We start from the raw sequence: 13,776 nt of genomic DNA, 5'->3' as shown, positions 1-13,776 counted from the left end.
AGTGTAGAGTGCAGTCCAAAACTCCAAAATGCAGACTCGTAGTTAGAAGTTCTCAAAAGAGACCTTTTTCCATTCTGCATCTATTCATGGCTGAGGTAGGTAAGTCTCTTGAGGTATGATTTTTTTTGTTTCACGCCTTCATGGTGTTGCCCTTTTAAGATTTATGTTTAGCTTTATATATGTGAGGGGGACAGAAGAGGAGATTCCTGTGATGACTTTCTATCCTTTGCTTAGCCTCCAGACTCTCATGTGAAATCTGTGGTTCCTTGAAGCACTTCTAGCCCAAGAGACATCAATAGGTCCCTTTGGGATAAATGGTGGCACTTGTCTCTCGAAGCTTTATACAGTACAATCGTTTCTCTTTATCACCTGCATAGCTGTCCTTTTTTTTTTTTTTTTTTAATATCTAGCATATATATGTGTTCCTTAACAAGAGTAGTTTCACTGCACAGTCTGCCAAATTGCTGGAACTAGAAGTCCCCAAAACTTAGAAGTGTATTAACAGGGCTTTTTAGACTGGGTTTCAGGACTGTTGTGCTTCATTGTGCCAGCAAGTCTGTTGGGAAAAAAGTTGAAGTCACACTAACTGGGGAGTTACACAGGTTGAGTATTCCTAATCTGAAAATGCAAAATCTGAAATGCTGCAAAGCCTGAAACTTTCTGAGCACCAACATGATGCTTAGAGGAAATGCTCATTGGAGCATTTTGGATTTTGGGATTGAGGATGCTCAACTGGTAAATATATATAATGCAGATACTCCAGAATTTAAAAAAAAAAAAAAAAAAAAAAGCGCAAGATCAAAACACTTCTGGTCCCAAGCATTTCAGGTAAGGGATGTTCAACTGTAATATGTTTTATGTATTGGTATTTTTAAATTACTCTTTTTAAATTTTTTGTAGAGATTGGGTCTCGCTGTGTTGCCCAGGTTGGTTGTAAATTCTTGTCCTCAAGCAATCCCCCCACCTCAGGCTCCCAAAACATTGGGATTACAGGCATTAGCCACTATATACAGCCTGTTTTGGCAGTATTATAGATACTAAGTGCATAACTTCCTAAAGTAACCACTTTGAGGGGACTATATTTCTTATGGATGTTTGTTCTAGGATGTTTGTTTTAAAAAAAAAAATACTCATTAGTTGTGGCTTCACACAGTGCTGACTTTTATGTTTTAATATTGAAATCTCTTTAGTGGTTGGAAATACCCTTTTTCATCTCTACAGATTTTCTCTTAGCCTTTCCCACTTTTGTAATCCATGATCTCTGTTTTACCAGTTACTTATAGTTCTAGTGTTAAACATCATATTGAGACTACTTATCTGTTTGTTTGAAGGCGTGGTGTTTCAATCAACTCTCAGGTCTAATGGGTTTGATTCTCATTTCTCATAGCAACTGAGATAGGAAAGAACCTGTCAGTGCAATCACTTAAAGGTCTTTTGACTTCAACATCTTTTAACCCCCGTTTCTTAATCTATAAATCATAGGTGACAGGGTTATTTAGCCACCAGTTTCAGATTTCTGGCCTGTATTTTAAGCTGTATTTTCTGGTTCCCCCTTTTCCTTTTATAATCCAGTCAACTGTCTTTTCTTGGTTGTCTCCAAGTCAGGTGTTTAGGGAAGTGAAACTTTTGCCACTTTGCCTTTGGTTATGACTATTTTAAAATCATGCTTTTGAACCGATGTTTTCTCCACACACATCAGCAAGTCATTAAGTTAATAAGCTCATTCAAAGTAGAAATCATGTCAGATCTCTTAAAAGTTAGATCACTTCTATGAAACACTTTCTGTTAATGGACAAATGGTGCTACCAGAGCCTTTGGAAATAGAACTGCTGGTGGAGGAGGAAAAATCTTCCTGTAGAATTTTTCGATGGGGTGGACTCATACAAATATGTGCATCAACACAGATTTGAAATGACTTAAAAAGAAAAAACGTATTCTGAGATTTATACTTTCTGATGTATTATAGATTAAGTATTGTTGGTTTCCAAGAATTCTCAGCTCAGATTTAAAGTCACATCCTAGCAAGTGTCTCACATGTAATAAATGAGTTAAATAAAAATATGTGTTGCATATCTGAGCTGTGGCAGGAGCATACTCATAAGCTTCTGATTCTTTACAGCTCCAGTCAGTCTCAGTCATCTTACATCATCAGGAATCCACAGCAGAGGCGCATCAGCCAGTCACAGCCTGTTCGGGGCAGAGATGAAGAACAGGATGACATTGTTTCAGCAGATGTGGAAGAGGTGATTTTAATTGTGGTAGATTTAAAAAGCTTTTATTTTGTGAGAAAAGAAGACTAGTCACTAGAAATTACATTAATAGTAGCTTGAGACTACTATATGCATTTGCATCCAGTTTGTAGATGTTTGTTATATATTCTCATTTGTGGTTATACATAGTAAAACTATTTTAATAATTTGTGACTTACTGGATATTAGGAAATTGGACACAAACTAGTCTTTAAGAGTGGAGATATTCTCAGTGTTAACAGCAAAGATATTCTTTTTTTTTTTTTTTTTTTTTTGTTGAGATGGAGTCTCGCTCTGTCACCCAGGCTGGAGTGCAGTGGCGTGATCTCGGCTCACTGCAACCTCCGCCTCCCAGGTTCAAGTGATTCTCCTGCCACAGCCTCCTGAGTAGCTGAGATTACAGGTGCGCACCACCACACCCATCTACTTTTTGTATTTTTAGTAGAGACGGGGTTTCACCATGTTGGTCAGGCTGGTCTCGAACTCCTGATCTCGTGATCCGCCTGCCTCAACCTCCCAAAGTGCTGGGATTACAGGTGTGAGCCACCGCGCCCGGCCAAGATATTCTTAATGTTAGAAAAATTTAGTAGTTTTGTACAATGTATTTGAAAGAGGATACTACATATTTATGAGGTAAATTCTCTCCTCCCTACCCTCAGTATGATTTTTATACTTCTAATTTGAGGGTTCTGTATATGCTCAGTAATAAACTTTGGGATCTGTGGATATAGTTTTTTTATTTTTTTGAGATGGAGTCTTGCTCTGTCACCAGGCTGGAATGCAGTGGTGCAATCTTGCCTCACTGCAGCCTCCACCTCCTGGGTTCAAGCGATTATCCTGCCTCAGCCTCCTGAGTAGCTGAGACTACAGGCACGCACCACGCCCAGCTAATTTTTGTATTTTTAGTAGAGTTGGGGTCTCACCATGTTGACCAGGATGGTCTTGATCTCTTGACCTTGTGATCCGCCCATCTCCGTCTTGGCCTCCCAGAGTGTTGGAATTACAGGCGTGAGCCACCGTGCCCGGCCAGGATATAATTTTTGATAGCAAATTGTCACTAACAAATGCAGATTTTCAAAACTGCTTGATATATGATTTCAAATTCTCTATAGTTAGGGATCTTTGCATTTTAGTTAACTAGCTTTGATTGTCTACAAATAAGATTCTGGATTTAGGTTGAGGTGGTGGAGGGTGTGGCTGGAGAAGAGGATCATCATGATGAACAGGAAGAACATGGGGAAGAAAATGCTGAGGCAGAGGGACAACATGATGAGCATGATGAAGACGGTATGCAGGTTATTTGAGAAATTACTCAGTATGAGTAAATCAGGTACTTTTAAAGGGAGATATTAAATGCAGAGAGAAACCTCATTTGAATGTATAGTGAAATGGTCAACTTATTTTCTGCCAAGGGTTTCTGTAGCATCTATTTAGAAAATTTAGGCACTATATATAATACATATATAAAATAGTTTCCCTTTTTTGTTTTTGTTTAAGTCAGTTTCTTAAAAGACTTTTAAAAACTAAAATAATCATAGTCGCATTATGAAACATTTGGAAATTAGAGAAAAGGAAAATAAATCACCTATAATTACACCCAGATGCTAATAACTTATATATTTACTTTCAGTCCTCTCCTGCACTGCCCTGATGTACTAGTCTGTTGACTACCATAATTTCCCTAGCCATTCTTCTAAGTTTGAGTAGTTACTTAGTCTTATTTTAGTAGTTATCCCTTCTCTTTCACACCATTCCCCTTCTCCCCAACTCCTACCCCCCATGCCTTCTTAGTTCCCACCCTTATGTTATTCTGGCTTATCAGACCCTGTTTTAAACCATAGTGAGTTTGTGCTTTTTTCTTAATTAAATGTATTTTTTAGGGAGTGATATGGAGCTGGATTTGTTAGCAGCAGCTGAAACAGAAAGTGATAGTGAAAGTAACCACAGCAACCAGGATAATGCTAGTGGGCGCAGAAGCGTTGTCACTGCAGCAACTGCTGGTTCAGAAGCAGGTATGTTGCCTTATCCCAACTACCTTCTTGCTTATGCTAAGGCTGTGTGTGTGTGTATTCAGCGTGGATTGGGTCATACTTTGTGTGATATACGCAAGGGTAGCTAAGCATTTTTATAACTTCATCCTTGTTCTCTGGATATTAGAAAAGAAAGTATTATTTTAATAACTCTCCAGCTTTTCTGGTCATTAAATAATGAATGAATTTTTAAAGTTTATTTAGAAGATTTTTATTTTCTTGTCTTTTTTTTTTTTTTTTTTTTAATTGGGTCTCATTCTGTCACCAGGCTGGATATTCCAGTGGTGCAGTCAGAGCTCTTTGCAGCCTTGACCTCCTGAGCTCCTACCTCAGCCCCCTGAGTAGCTGGGTCTACTAGGCGCAAGCCACCACATCGGGCTAATTTTTTTTTTTTTTTTTTAAAGAGATGGGATCTTGCTGTGTTACCCAGGCTGGTCTTGAGCTCCTGAGCTCAAGCAGTCGTTCCACCTCAGCCTCCTCAGTTGTTGGGATTATAGGCATGTGCCATCACACCCAGCTAAAAGTTATTTATTCAGGAGGCTGAGGCATACGAATAGCTTGAATCCAGGAGGCAGAGGCTGCAGTGAGCCGAGATGGTGCCACTGCACTCCTGCCTAAGCCACAGAGCTGGGCTTAAAAGTTATTTTCTAATAAAAACTATTTTATGGTGGGTTTTGTGGATTATTGAATACAATCTGGCATTCTGTTTAATATGTATGTTTTCCTGAATGAGGGGGTACACTGTAATTTTAATTATTAAACTCACAATGTTTTTGGTTTTAAAAATAAAAATTTTAGGAGCAAGCAGTGTTCCTGCCTTCTTTTCTGAAGATGATTCTCAATCGAATGACTCAAGTGATTCTGATAGCAGTAGTAGTCAGAGTGACGACATAGAACAGGAGACCTTTATGCTCGATGAGCCATTAGAAAGAACCACAAATAGCTCCCATGCCAATGGTGCTGCCCAAGCTCCCCGTTCAATGCAGTGGGCTGTCCGCAACACCCAGCATCAGCGAGCAGCCAATACAGCCCCTTCCAGTACATCTACACCAGCAGGCAAGTCTGAAAACTTGGTATTGCTAAGAATACTTACATAGATTTTTAAAAGTATGCATGTTCATCTGGGGATAAAATTAGTTTTATGATAGTTCCTCATTGTTTTGTTGAGTTTCAAATATAAAAAATATGCACATATGATTATAGCAGAGTTTCCCAGTCTTTGCATTATTGCTTCTTTAGGCTGGATAATTGTGGGAGGCTGTCTTGTGCATTGTGGGATGTTACGCAGCATCCCTAGCCTACTAGATGCCAATGAAACCCCTCTCACCCTTCTTTCCCTCCCCTTGGCTCCCACAGTTGTGATAACCAAGAATGTCTGCAGATACTGCCAAATGTGTAGCCCCTTTGGCGAGGGGGAGGTGGTGTGGGGATCAGATTTCCCCTGGTTGAGAACTTTATATTAATTCTTGTCCCCTCCATATTCCTGTCCCCAAAATAGTGTGGTTTAGGCAAAGTTTTTTTGCTTGGCTACCACAATTGACCATTTAGATTTACGTAAGTATATATAATCCCAGAGAAACACAATTAGCAACTGACATTAGCTCATTGTGGTTGTCCTTTTTCCTTATAGCAAGTTCAGCGGGTTTGATTTATATTGATCCTTCAAACTTACGCCGGAGTGGTACCATCAGTACAAGTGCTGCAGCTGCAGCAGCTGCTTTGGAAGCTAGCAACGCCAGCAGTTACCTAACATCTGCAAGCAGTTTAGCCAGGGCTTACAGCATTGTCATTAGACAAATCTCGGACTTGATGGGCCTTATTCCTAAGTATAATCACCTAGTATACTCTCAGATTCCAGCAGCTGTGAAATTGACTTACCAAGATGCAGTAAACTTACAGGTATGAAACCACTGAAAAGTTTCCCATTCCAGTGTATTTTTTTGGCTGTCAATTATGAGAATTCCAGTATTAGGGGAATTAAATGTTACAAATGTTTAAATGTTGACATGCTGCTGTATCGAATTTAGCTCTGTTTGGATAGTTTTAACTATTTTAGTTTGGTCTTCATAGAACTATGTAGAAGAAAAGCTTATTCCCACTTGGAACTGGATGGTCAGTATTATGGATTCTACTGAAGCTCAATTACGTTATGGTTCTGCATTAGCATCTGCTGGTGATCCTGGACATCCAAATCATCCTCTTCACGCTTCTCAGAATTCAGCGAGAAGAGAGAGGATGACTGCGCGAGAAGAAGCTAGCTTACGAACACTTGAAGGCAGACGGTATGAAATTCTTCATATATACAGAACGTCCCCAACTTAAAATGGATCCTCAACTTACAATTTTTTTTTTGTTTTTGTTTTTTTGAAATGGAGTCTCACATTCTCGCCCAGGCTGGAGTGCAGTGGCGCCATCTCGGCTCACTGCAAGCTCCGCCTCCTGGGTTCACGCCGTTCTCCTGCCTCAGCCTTCCGAGTAGCTGGGACCACAGGCACCTGCCACCCACACCCGGCTGATTTTTTGTTTTCTTAGTAGAGATGGGGTTTCACTGTGTTAGCCAGGGTGGTCTGGATCTCCTGACCTTGTGATCTGCCCGCCTCAGCCTCCCAAAGTGCTGGGATTACAGGCGTGAGCCACCACGCCCGACCCCCAACTTACAATTTTTTTTGATTTTATGATGGGTTTATTGGGGGTATTAAATGCATTTAGACTTTATGCATTTATGATGAGTTTATCAGGACATAACCACATCTTCAGTCGAGGAGTATCTATACTTGCATGTCTAGATAGAATCTTTGTATCCTAGAAGGTTAAAGGTTTTTAGTTGCTATTATGTAAGACCTCGTCTTACTGTGAAGGGAGAAAGAAATGACTTGCCTGCATTACTTAAATTGTTGAGGCAGAATAGACTAGTTATCATCCAAGCTGTTTTTAAAAATCCATTCATATCATAGGAATCTGATACTAAAGCCTTTTTATTTTTGAAGTTATTGGTCTGTATCTTTGTTTCATTATCCCCAAGACCTCCCCTTCTCCTCTTAGAAAGTTATTTTGACTGTGATTGGTTATGAATGTGCTTTGTACTCAGGAGGGGGAAAGTATGTGTGATTACCAATGCTGCTCTTTTTTTCTCAAATCACATTTCTTTTTTTCTGCCTCCCCTAGCCTGTTGAATTATAATTAAAATATATATCTATGTATTTATTATGTTCTTTCTATTCAGTTATAAAGTGACCTTATTCAGGAGTAGTTATCAGCTCAAATATTGAACATCAGAGCAATAGCAGTAATATAGTAAAAGTACCTCATACCTAAAGTCAAAATCCAAGGATTTGGTTCTATCTCTACCTCAGGATAAACAACTTTATTACTCTGGGCAGATCATAAAGTGAGGAAAGACAAAGGTCTAAGAGATTACTTAGAAAGACAGTGATAGGCATCTATAGTAGAGGTAATAGTTACTAAAGTAGGGCAGTGAAGACCAAAAGGAGAGGAGAGAAGCATTGAAATAAAAAACAGAATTTAGGGCCTTGTTGAGGGATTAAGTAGCAGGGGCATCATTTATATTTAAACCTTGATCCTGAATACTAATAGGAAAATTAAAGAGAAAATCCTAGAGTGGTATAATGGACAAACTTGCTTTTGAACATGTGAGAACTGGGGGAAAAAAAATGGTAGAAATGTCAAGTGTGCAGAATTGAATGCTTGGCAAAGATAGCTATACTAAAGATAGAGATTTGAGAGGTAGCAGCTTTCCTGTCCTAGGAAGGCTGCTTCACAAAGACGAAAGCTTTATCTTTGTTAGGCTGTAGTCGTTACCCCAGAGAACACAGAATTCTGATAGCGGATCTTGATTGGTGGCAGTGTTCTCTCTCCCTACTCGCTGTCAGCTTTAATATAATGATTCACATATCACATATAATTCACCCATTTAAAGTGTCCAATTCCATAGTTTTTCAGTCCTTCATCATAATGAATTTTGGAATATTTTAATCCTTTCTACAGAAAACCTATTAGCAGTCATTCTTCATTTTCCCCTACTTCCCCCCCTTCCCCTTCCTAAGCAACCGTTAATCTCTTTTCCCTCTCAATAGATTCTGGATATTTCCTGTAAATGGAATCATACAGTATGTGGTCTTTTGTGACTGGGTTCTTTAATTTAGCATAATGATTTTCAGGTTCATCTATATTTAGCATACATCAGTACTTCATTCTTTTTCATTTCCTAGTAATATTTCATTGTATGAGCATACTATATTTTGTTTATCCATTTATCAGTTGGACATTTGGGTTGTTTTCACCTTTCCACTATTATGCATAATGCTCATATGAACTTTTGTATATAGATTTTTGTGTAGATGTGTGTTTTCAGTTCTCTTGAATATATACCTAGTTATGGAATTGCTGGGTCATATGGTAACTCTGTTTGTAACTCTTTGAAGAACTGGCAATACTGTTTTCCAAAAAGGAAGACAGTCTCAGTAGCAGTGTATGTATGAGAGTTTTAGTTTTTCAACATCTTCACTAGCACTTATTATCTCTCTTTTGTTATAACCATCCCAGTGGGTGTGACCTAGTATCTTTGATTTGCATTTCCCTAATGGTCAGTGATGTTGATTATCTTTTCATGGGCTACCTGGCCACTTGTATATCTTCTTTGGAGAAATGTCTTATTTGGATCCTCCCACTGCCACCTCCCCACGCCCCCCCCTTTTTTTTTTAAACGGAGTTTCACTCTTGTTGTCCAGGATGGAGTGCAGTGGTGTGATCTCGGGTCACTGCAACCTCTGCCTCCTGGGCTCAAGTGATTCTCCTGCCTCAGCCTCCTGAGTAGCTGGGATTACAGGCACCCGCCACAATGCTAATTTTTTGGATTTTTAGTAGAGACGGGGTTTCGCCATGTTGGCCAGGCTGGTCTTGAACCCTGCCTCAGGTGATCCACCCACCTTGGCCTCCCAAAGTGCTGGGATTACAGGTGTGAGCCACTGCGCCCGACCTTGCCCATTTTTTAAGTTGGCTTGTCTTTTAAAATTGAGGTGTATGAGTTCTTTATTCTGCATATAAGCCCATTATTAAGTATGTAATTTGGGAAGATTTTGTCCCATTCTCTGGGATATCTTTTCACTTTCTTGGTGGTATCCTTGAAAGTACAATTTTAATTTTCATAAATTCCAATGTATATGTGGGTGTTTGTTTGTTTTTTGAGACAGGGTCTCGCTCTGTTGCCCAGGCCGGAGTGCAGTGGCGTGATCTCGGCTCACTGCAGCCTCCACCTCCCAGTTTCAAGCAGTTCTCCTGCCTCAGCCTCCCAGCTAGCTGAGATTACAGGCGTCTGCCACCATGCCCAGCTAATTTTTGTGTTTTTAGTAGAGACAGGGTTTCACCATGTTGCCCAAGATAATCTGTGTTTTGTTTAGTTGCTTGTGCTTTTGGTGTCATTTTAATGAAGCGATTCTCAAAGTATAGTCCCTAGAACAGCACCATCAACCTCACCTAAGAGCTATTTAGAAATGCAAATTCTGGGGCTTTACCCCAGACCTACTAAAACTCTGGGGATTAGACCAGAGGTCTGTTTTAATAAGCCCTCCAGGTGACTTTGATGGACCCTGAAATTTGAGAACTACTCTCTTCAGGGAAAGAGTTCATTTTGCCATTCCAAAGGATACTGGAATTCCTTTTCTATACAAAATATAAGACTGTAAATCATGCACAGTGGTTATATTTCTAAAGCTGAGCAGCAGGCTTAACTACTTTGTATTTATGAATATTCTCAGCTCCTAATTTTGCCTATTATAGTAAATTTCACATTTGTGTTCTTCTAATAAACACTTTCATTTCTTTTTGTTCTTATAGACGTGCCACCTTGCTTAGCGCCCGTCAAGGAATGATGTCTGCACGAGGAGACTTCCTAAATTATGCTCTGTCTCTAATGCGGTCTCATAATGATGAGCATTCTGATGTTCTTCCAGTTTTGGATGTTTGCTCATTGAAGCATGTGGCATATGTTTTTCAAGCACTTATATACTGGATTAAGGCAATGAATCAGCAGACAACATTGGATGCACCGCAACTAGAACGCAAAAGGTATCCATTCTTGCCATGAGGTTGATTTAAGAAATACTTGCTTGGTATGGTCTCCTTTAGTACATTGTCAACATTCGGAGTAAGGAGAATAGCATTGCAAAAGAGAACTAGCACAGGACCATTTCATATAGGAAAGTGGGCTTGAATTATCCAACCTTTCCCCATTGCCACTCTTCACTTAAAATAGGAAACCTAAGAATCTGGTTAAACTTCATGCTTGAGATAGTTTGGCCTGGCCTGATTATCATCTTCATTTTTTCCTTTTTTTTTTTTTTTTTTTAAAAGAGACAGGGTCTGACTCTCTTGCCCAGGCTGGAATGTGATGGTGCGATCAAAGCTCACTGCAACCTTGAATTCATGGGCTCAAGTGATCCTCCTGCCTTAGCCTTCTAAGTAGATAGGCTTACAGGCATGTGCTACCATGCCTGGCTAATTTCTTAATGTTTTGGAGAGACAGTGTCTCATGATGTTCCCCAGGCTGATCTTCAACTCCTGGCCTAAGTGATCCCCCTGCCTTAGCCTCCCAAAGTGTTGGGATTACAGGCATGAGTTACCATGCCCAGCCCATGTTTTCTGTTAGAGTTTGTGTAGGTACTCGTTATTTCTTAGGTGATTTGCTTTTTCTTCTATTGAGTCCATTTTGTAATAATAGTACATAAACCTGTTCACTCTACCATTTCCCAGATTCTGAAAATGTTTGAAATTGGTTAGATACATTAGCGACCTTTTTAGTGTGTTTTTGCTTGTATTTCCCCTGACTTTTGCTCCTGTTCATATTATACAAATACTTCACGTAAAATGACTCACTTGTCTTTTTAAAGGACGCGAGAACTCTTGGAACTGGGTATTGATAATGAAGATTCAGAACATGAAAATGATGATGACACCAATCAAAGTTAGTGCACAGAAAATCTGCTAATCTACTTCAAGAAATGGCTGCCTCAGTAGTTCCCCTTCAAGCTTTTTAACTTCATTATTTTCTGTCTGGGTGGGAATTTCTCTTTTCTTCTCTATGTCTCATTTCTTACATTTTCTGTCCATTTTTGCTTACACATTCTTGCGTTATACATTTCAAAACTAAGGATGTATTAAAGAAATGTTATAAACTTTCCAACAATATTTTTTCTTCTATCTTTTCTTGTATTTGTCTTAGTATTATGTTTACCTTTACTCTTAATGTACTTACTACATTTAATAAAATCTTAGCAAAACCTTTGTTAATATTGATGCAACATAGATTTAGTCAAGAAAATGAGAATTACCAGTTACAGCTCCCACATATCAGAACGCTAGCAATTAATACAATTGAAAGAGAAAATATCCCAACTCCAGACTTTTCTCCAAAAGTTTTAATATCACACTTTGGGGTCTAGTGGAGTTTATTTGTGGGTTTCAGTTATTTCAAATGGGGCTAAATAATGCATTCTCCAGTTTCTTATTATCAACCAGTACTTTTATTTAGCCTATGGAAAGACAATTGGCCTAATTGCTATTTTTTGAGAACCCAGCCATAGCTCACTGCCATTTATATGCAAACAAGACACTGCCAAAGTTTTATTCCATTAAGGAGATTTGGTGCTAGTGTGCTGACTATTGAGATATGTAAATTGCTCAGACATTACTCTGCTTAGCAAATGCTCAGATTTCAGTTCCTGATCATCCCTTCTGTTTGGATGACAAGTGAGTTGGGTCCTGAGTATACTCATGAATCTAACTGTATTTGGGTGGTGGGTATCTCAAAAGATAAAGAGGAGGATATGGGAAACCTCTGTCCAATACAAAAATGGCACAATATTGTTAAATGCTGATTTTTATTTTGCATTTTTTATTGTAACATACGCATAACGTAAAATTTGCACATAACATAAAACCTACATTGTAGCAATATTAAACTGTTATATTTGCTTTAAAAAATACCGAAATTTTGGACTATTAATTTGTTTTTGTGTGGCATTAAAATTTTATAAAAGAGGTAGTAGGAATTTTGGATTGAGCAGATTAAAGCTCTGTTACCCTAATCCAGTAATTAAATAATTTTCCTAAAAAACAAAACATTTTATCTTTTTATGTTTAGGTGCTACTTTGAATGATAAGGATGATGACTCTCTTCCTGCAGAAACTGGCCAAAACCATCCATTTTTCCGACGTTCAGACTCCATGACATTCCTTGGGTGTATACCCCCGAATCCATTTGAAGTGCCTCTGGCTGAAGCCATCCCCTTGGCTGATCAGCCACATCTGTTGCAGGTGAATTAAACAAGTTAGTCTTAAGGTTTCTAATTGAGTTTATTTTCTGTAAAGTATTCAATGTAACTAGATTATTTCTGTTAAAATTCCAGCCTAATGCTAGAAAGGAGGATCTTTTTGGCCGTCCAAGTCAGGGTCTTTATTCTTCATCTGCCAGTAGTGGGAAATGTTTAATGGAGGTTACAGTGGATAGAAACTGCCTAGAGGTAAGACAGTAAAAGTTTTTTGCAATATAACATTTATTAAGGACAACTTGTCCCAGCATATAGATTTTTAAGAAATGCATTAATTCAGAATATTATATTTTCTGAAATGAAGTGTCAGAAATTCCTGCCTTGTAGTATAATGTAGGAAGAATTCCAACACTGTCATTAACTTGCTGTCAGATCACTTCATCCATAAAATACCAGCCTCCTTATGTGCTTTGTCTGTTTCACAGAGCTGACTGCTATATGTGGCTGAAAATTTGAATTTTTCATGTATAATAAAAATATATAGATGAGCATCTGTAATTTTGGTTGCAACTTTTACTTGCTGAACTAATTTTAATCAAGAGTGTAGATAAATAAGATAGCATTAATAATGATACCTAATATTTGTTGACTAATTCTGTTTCCTGGGCATTGGTCTCCATCTTTATAACTATGTTTGGTAGAATGCATTATCACCCTGATTTTTTGGGTAAGACATTGAGTCTTGAAGAGAGTAACTAAATTTCATGTAGGAATGTCTGTGTCACACAACTAGTTAAGTGGTAGATCTAGTTTTCAGATGTAGATCCGATTTGGGAGCCTAAAAATTATAGTCTTCTGTTTGTCCACTGAAAAAGTAGTAAAACATTAAAAAGGAGGTTTAGAAGACACGTAGTTGAGTAGAATATTTTTTATTATCTCAGTGATAAAAAGAATGCAGTACTGAAAATATTAAAAATATATAAGACTTAAGTACCACCAATATTATAAAGATTTCTTTAAAAGTTCTCTGAAGTTCCAAGGCAAGAAGTGAATTTATTTATTTATTTAATTTTATTTTTTGAGACAGAGTCTTGATCTGTCACCCAGGCTGGAGTGCAGTGGCACAATCTCAGCTCACTGCAACCTCTTCCTCCTGGGTTCAAGCGATTCTCCTGCCTCAGTCTCCCAAGTAGCTGGGATTACAAGTGCCTG

The 13,776-nt window shown here is 38.5% G+C and overlaps 1 protein-coding gene across 4 annotated transcripts in view; it reads left to right on the top strand.

The window, feature by feature from the left end:
* Positions 1-13,776, top strand: part of UBR5 (ubiquitin protein ligase E3 component n-recognin 5) — a 151,822-nt gene that overhangs the window by 113,492 nt on the left and 24,554 nt on the right. For all 4 annotated transcript variants that reach the window (XM_032760161.2, XM_032760159.2, XM_032760158.2 and 1 more), the window contains exons 35-44: positions 2,120-2,243; positions 3,425-3,536; positions 4,130-4,261; positions 5,078-5,335; positions 5,910-6,178; positions 6,350-6,561; positions 10,133-10,363; positions 11,185-11,258; positions 12,438-12,610; positions 12,703-12,816. In XM_032760161.2, the coding sequence (XP_032616052.1) occupies positions 2,120-2,243; positions 3,425-3,536; positions 4,130-4,261; positions 5,078-5,335; positions 5,910-6,178; positions 6,350-6,561; positions 10,133-10,363; positions 11,185-11,258; positions 12,438-12,610; positions 12,703-12,816 (1,699 nt within the window). The remainder of the gene's footprint in view (positions 1-2,119; positions 2,244-3,424; positions 3,537-4,129; positions 4,262-5,077; positions 5,336-5,909; positions 6,179-6,349; positions 6,562-10,132; positions 10,364-11,184; positions 11,259-12,437; positions 12,611-12,702; positions 12,817-13,776) is intronic.

This window comes from Hylobates moloch, unplaced genomic scaffold (assembly GCF_009828535.3).
Source record: "Hylobates moloch isolate HMO894 unplaced genomic scaffold, HMol_V3 SCAFFOLD_9, whole genome shotgun sequence".
Classification (NCBI taxonomy): domain Eukaryota; kingdom Metazoa; phylum Chordata; class Mammalia; order Primates; family Hylobatidae; genus Hylobates; species Hylobates moloch.
The sequence above is the reverse complement of the archived record's forward strand: the minus strand, read 5'-3'. Positions and strand labels throughout refer to the sequence as shown.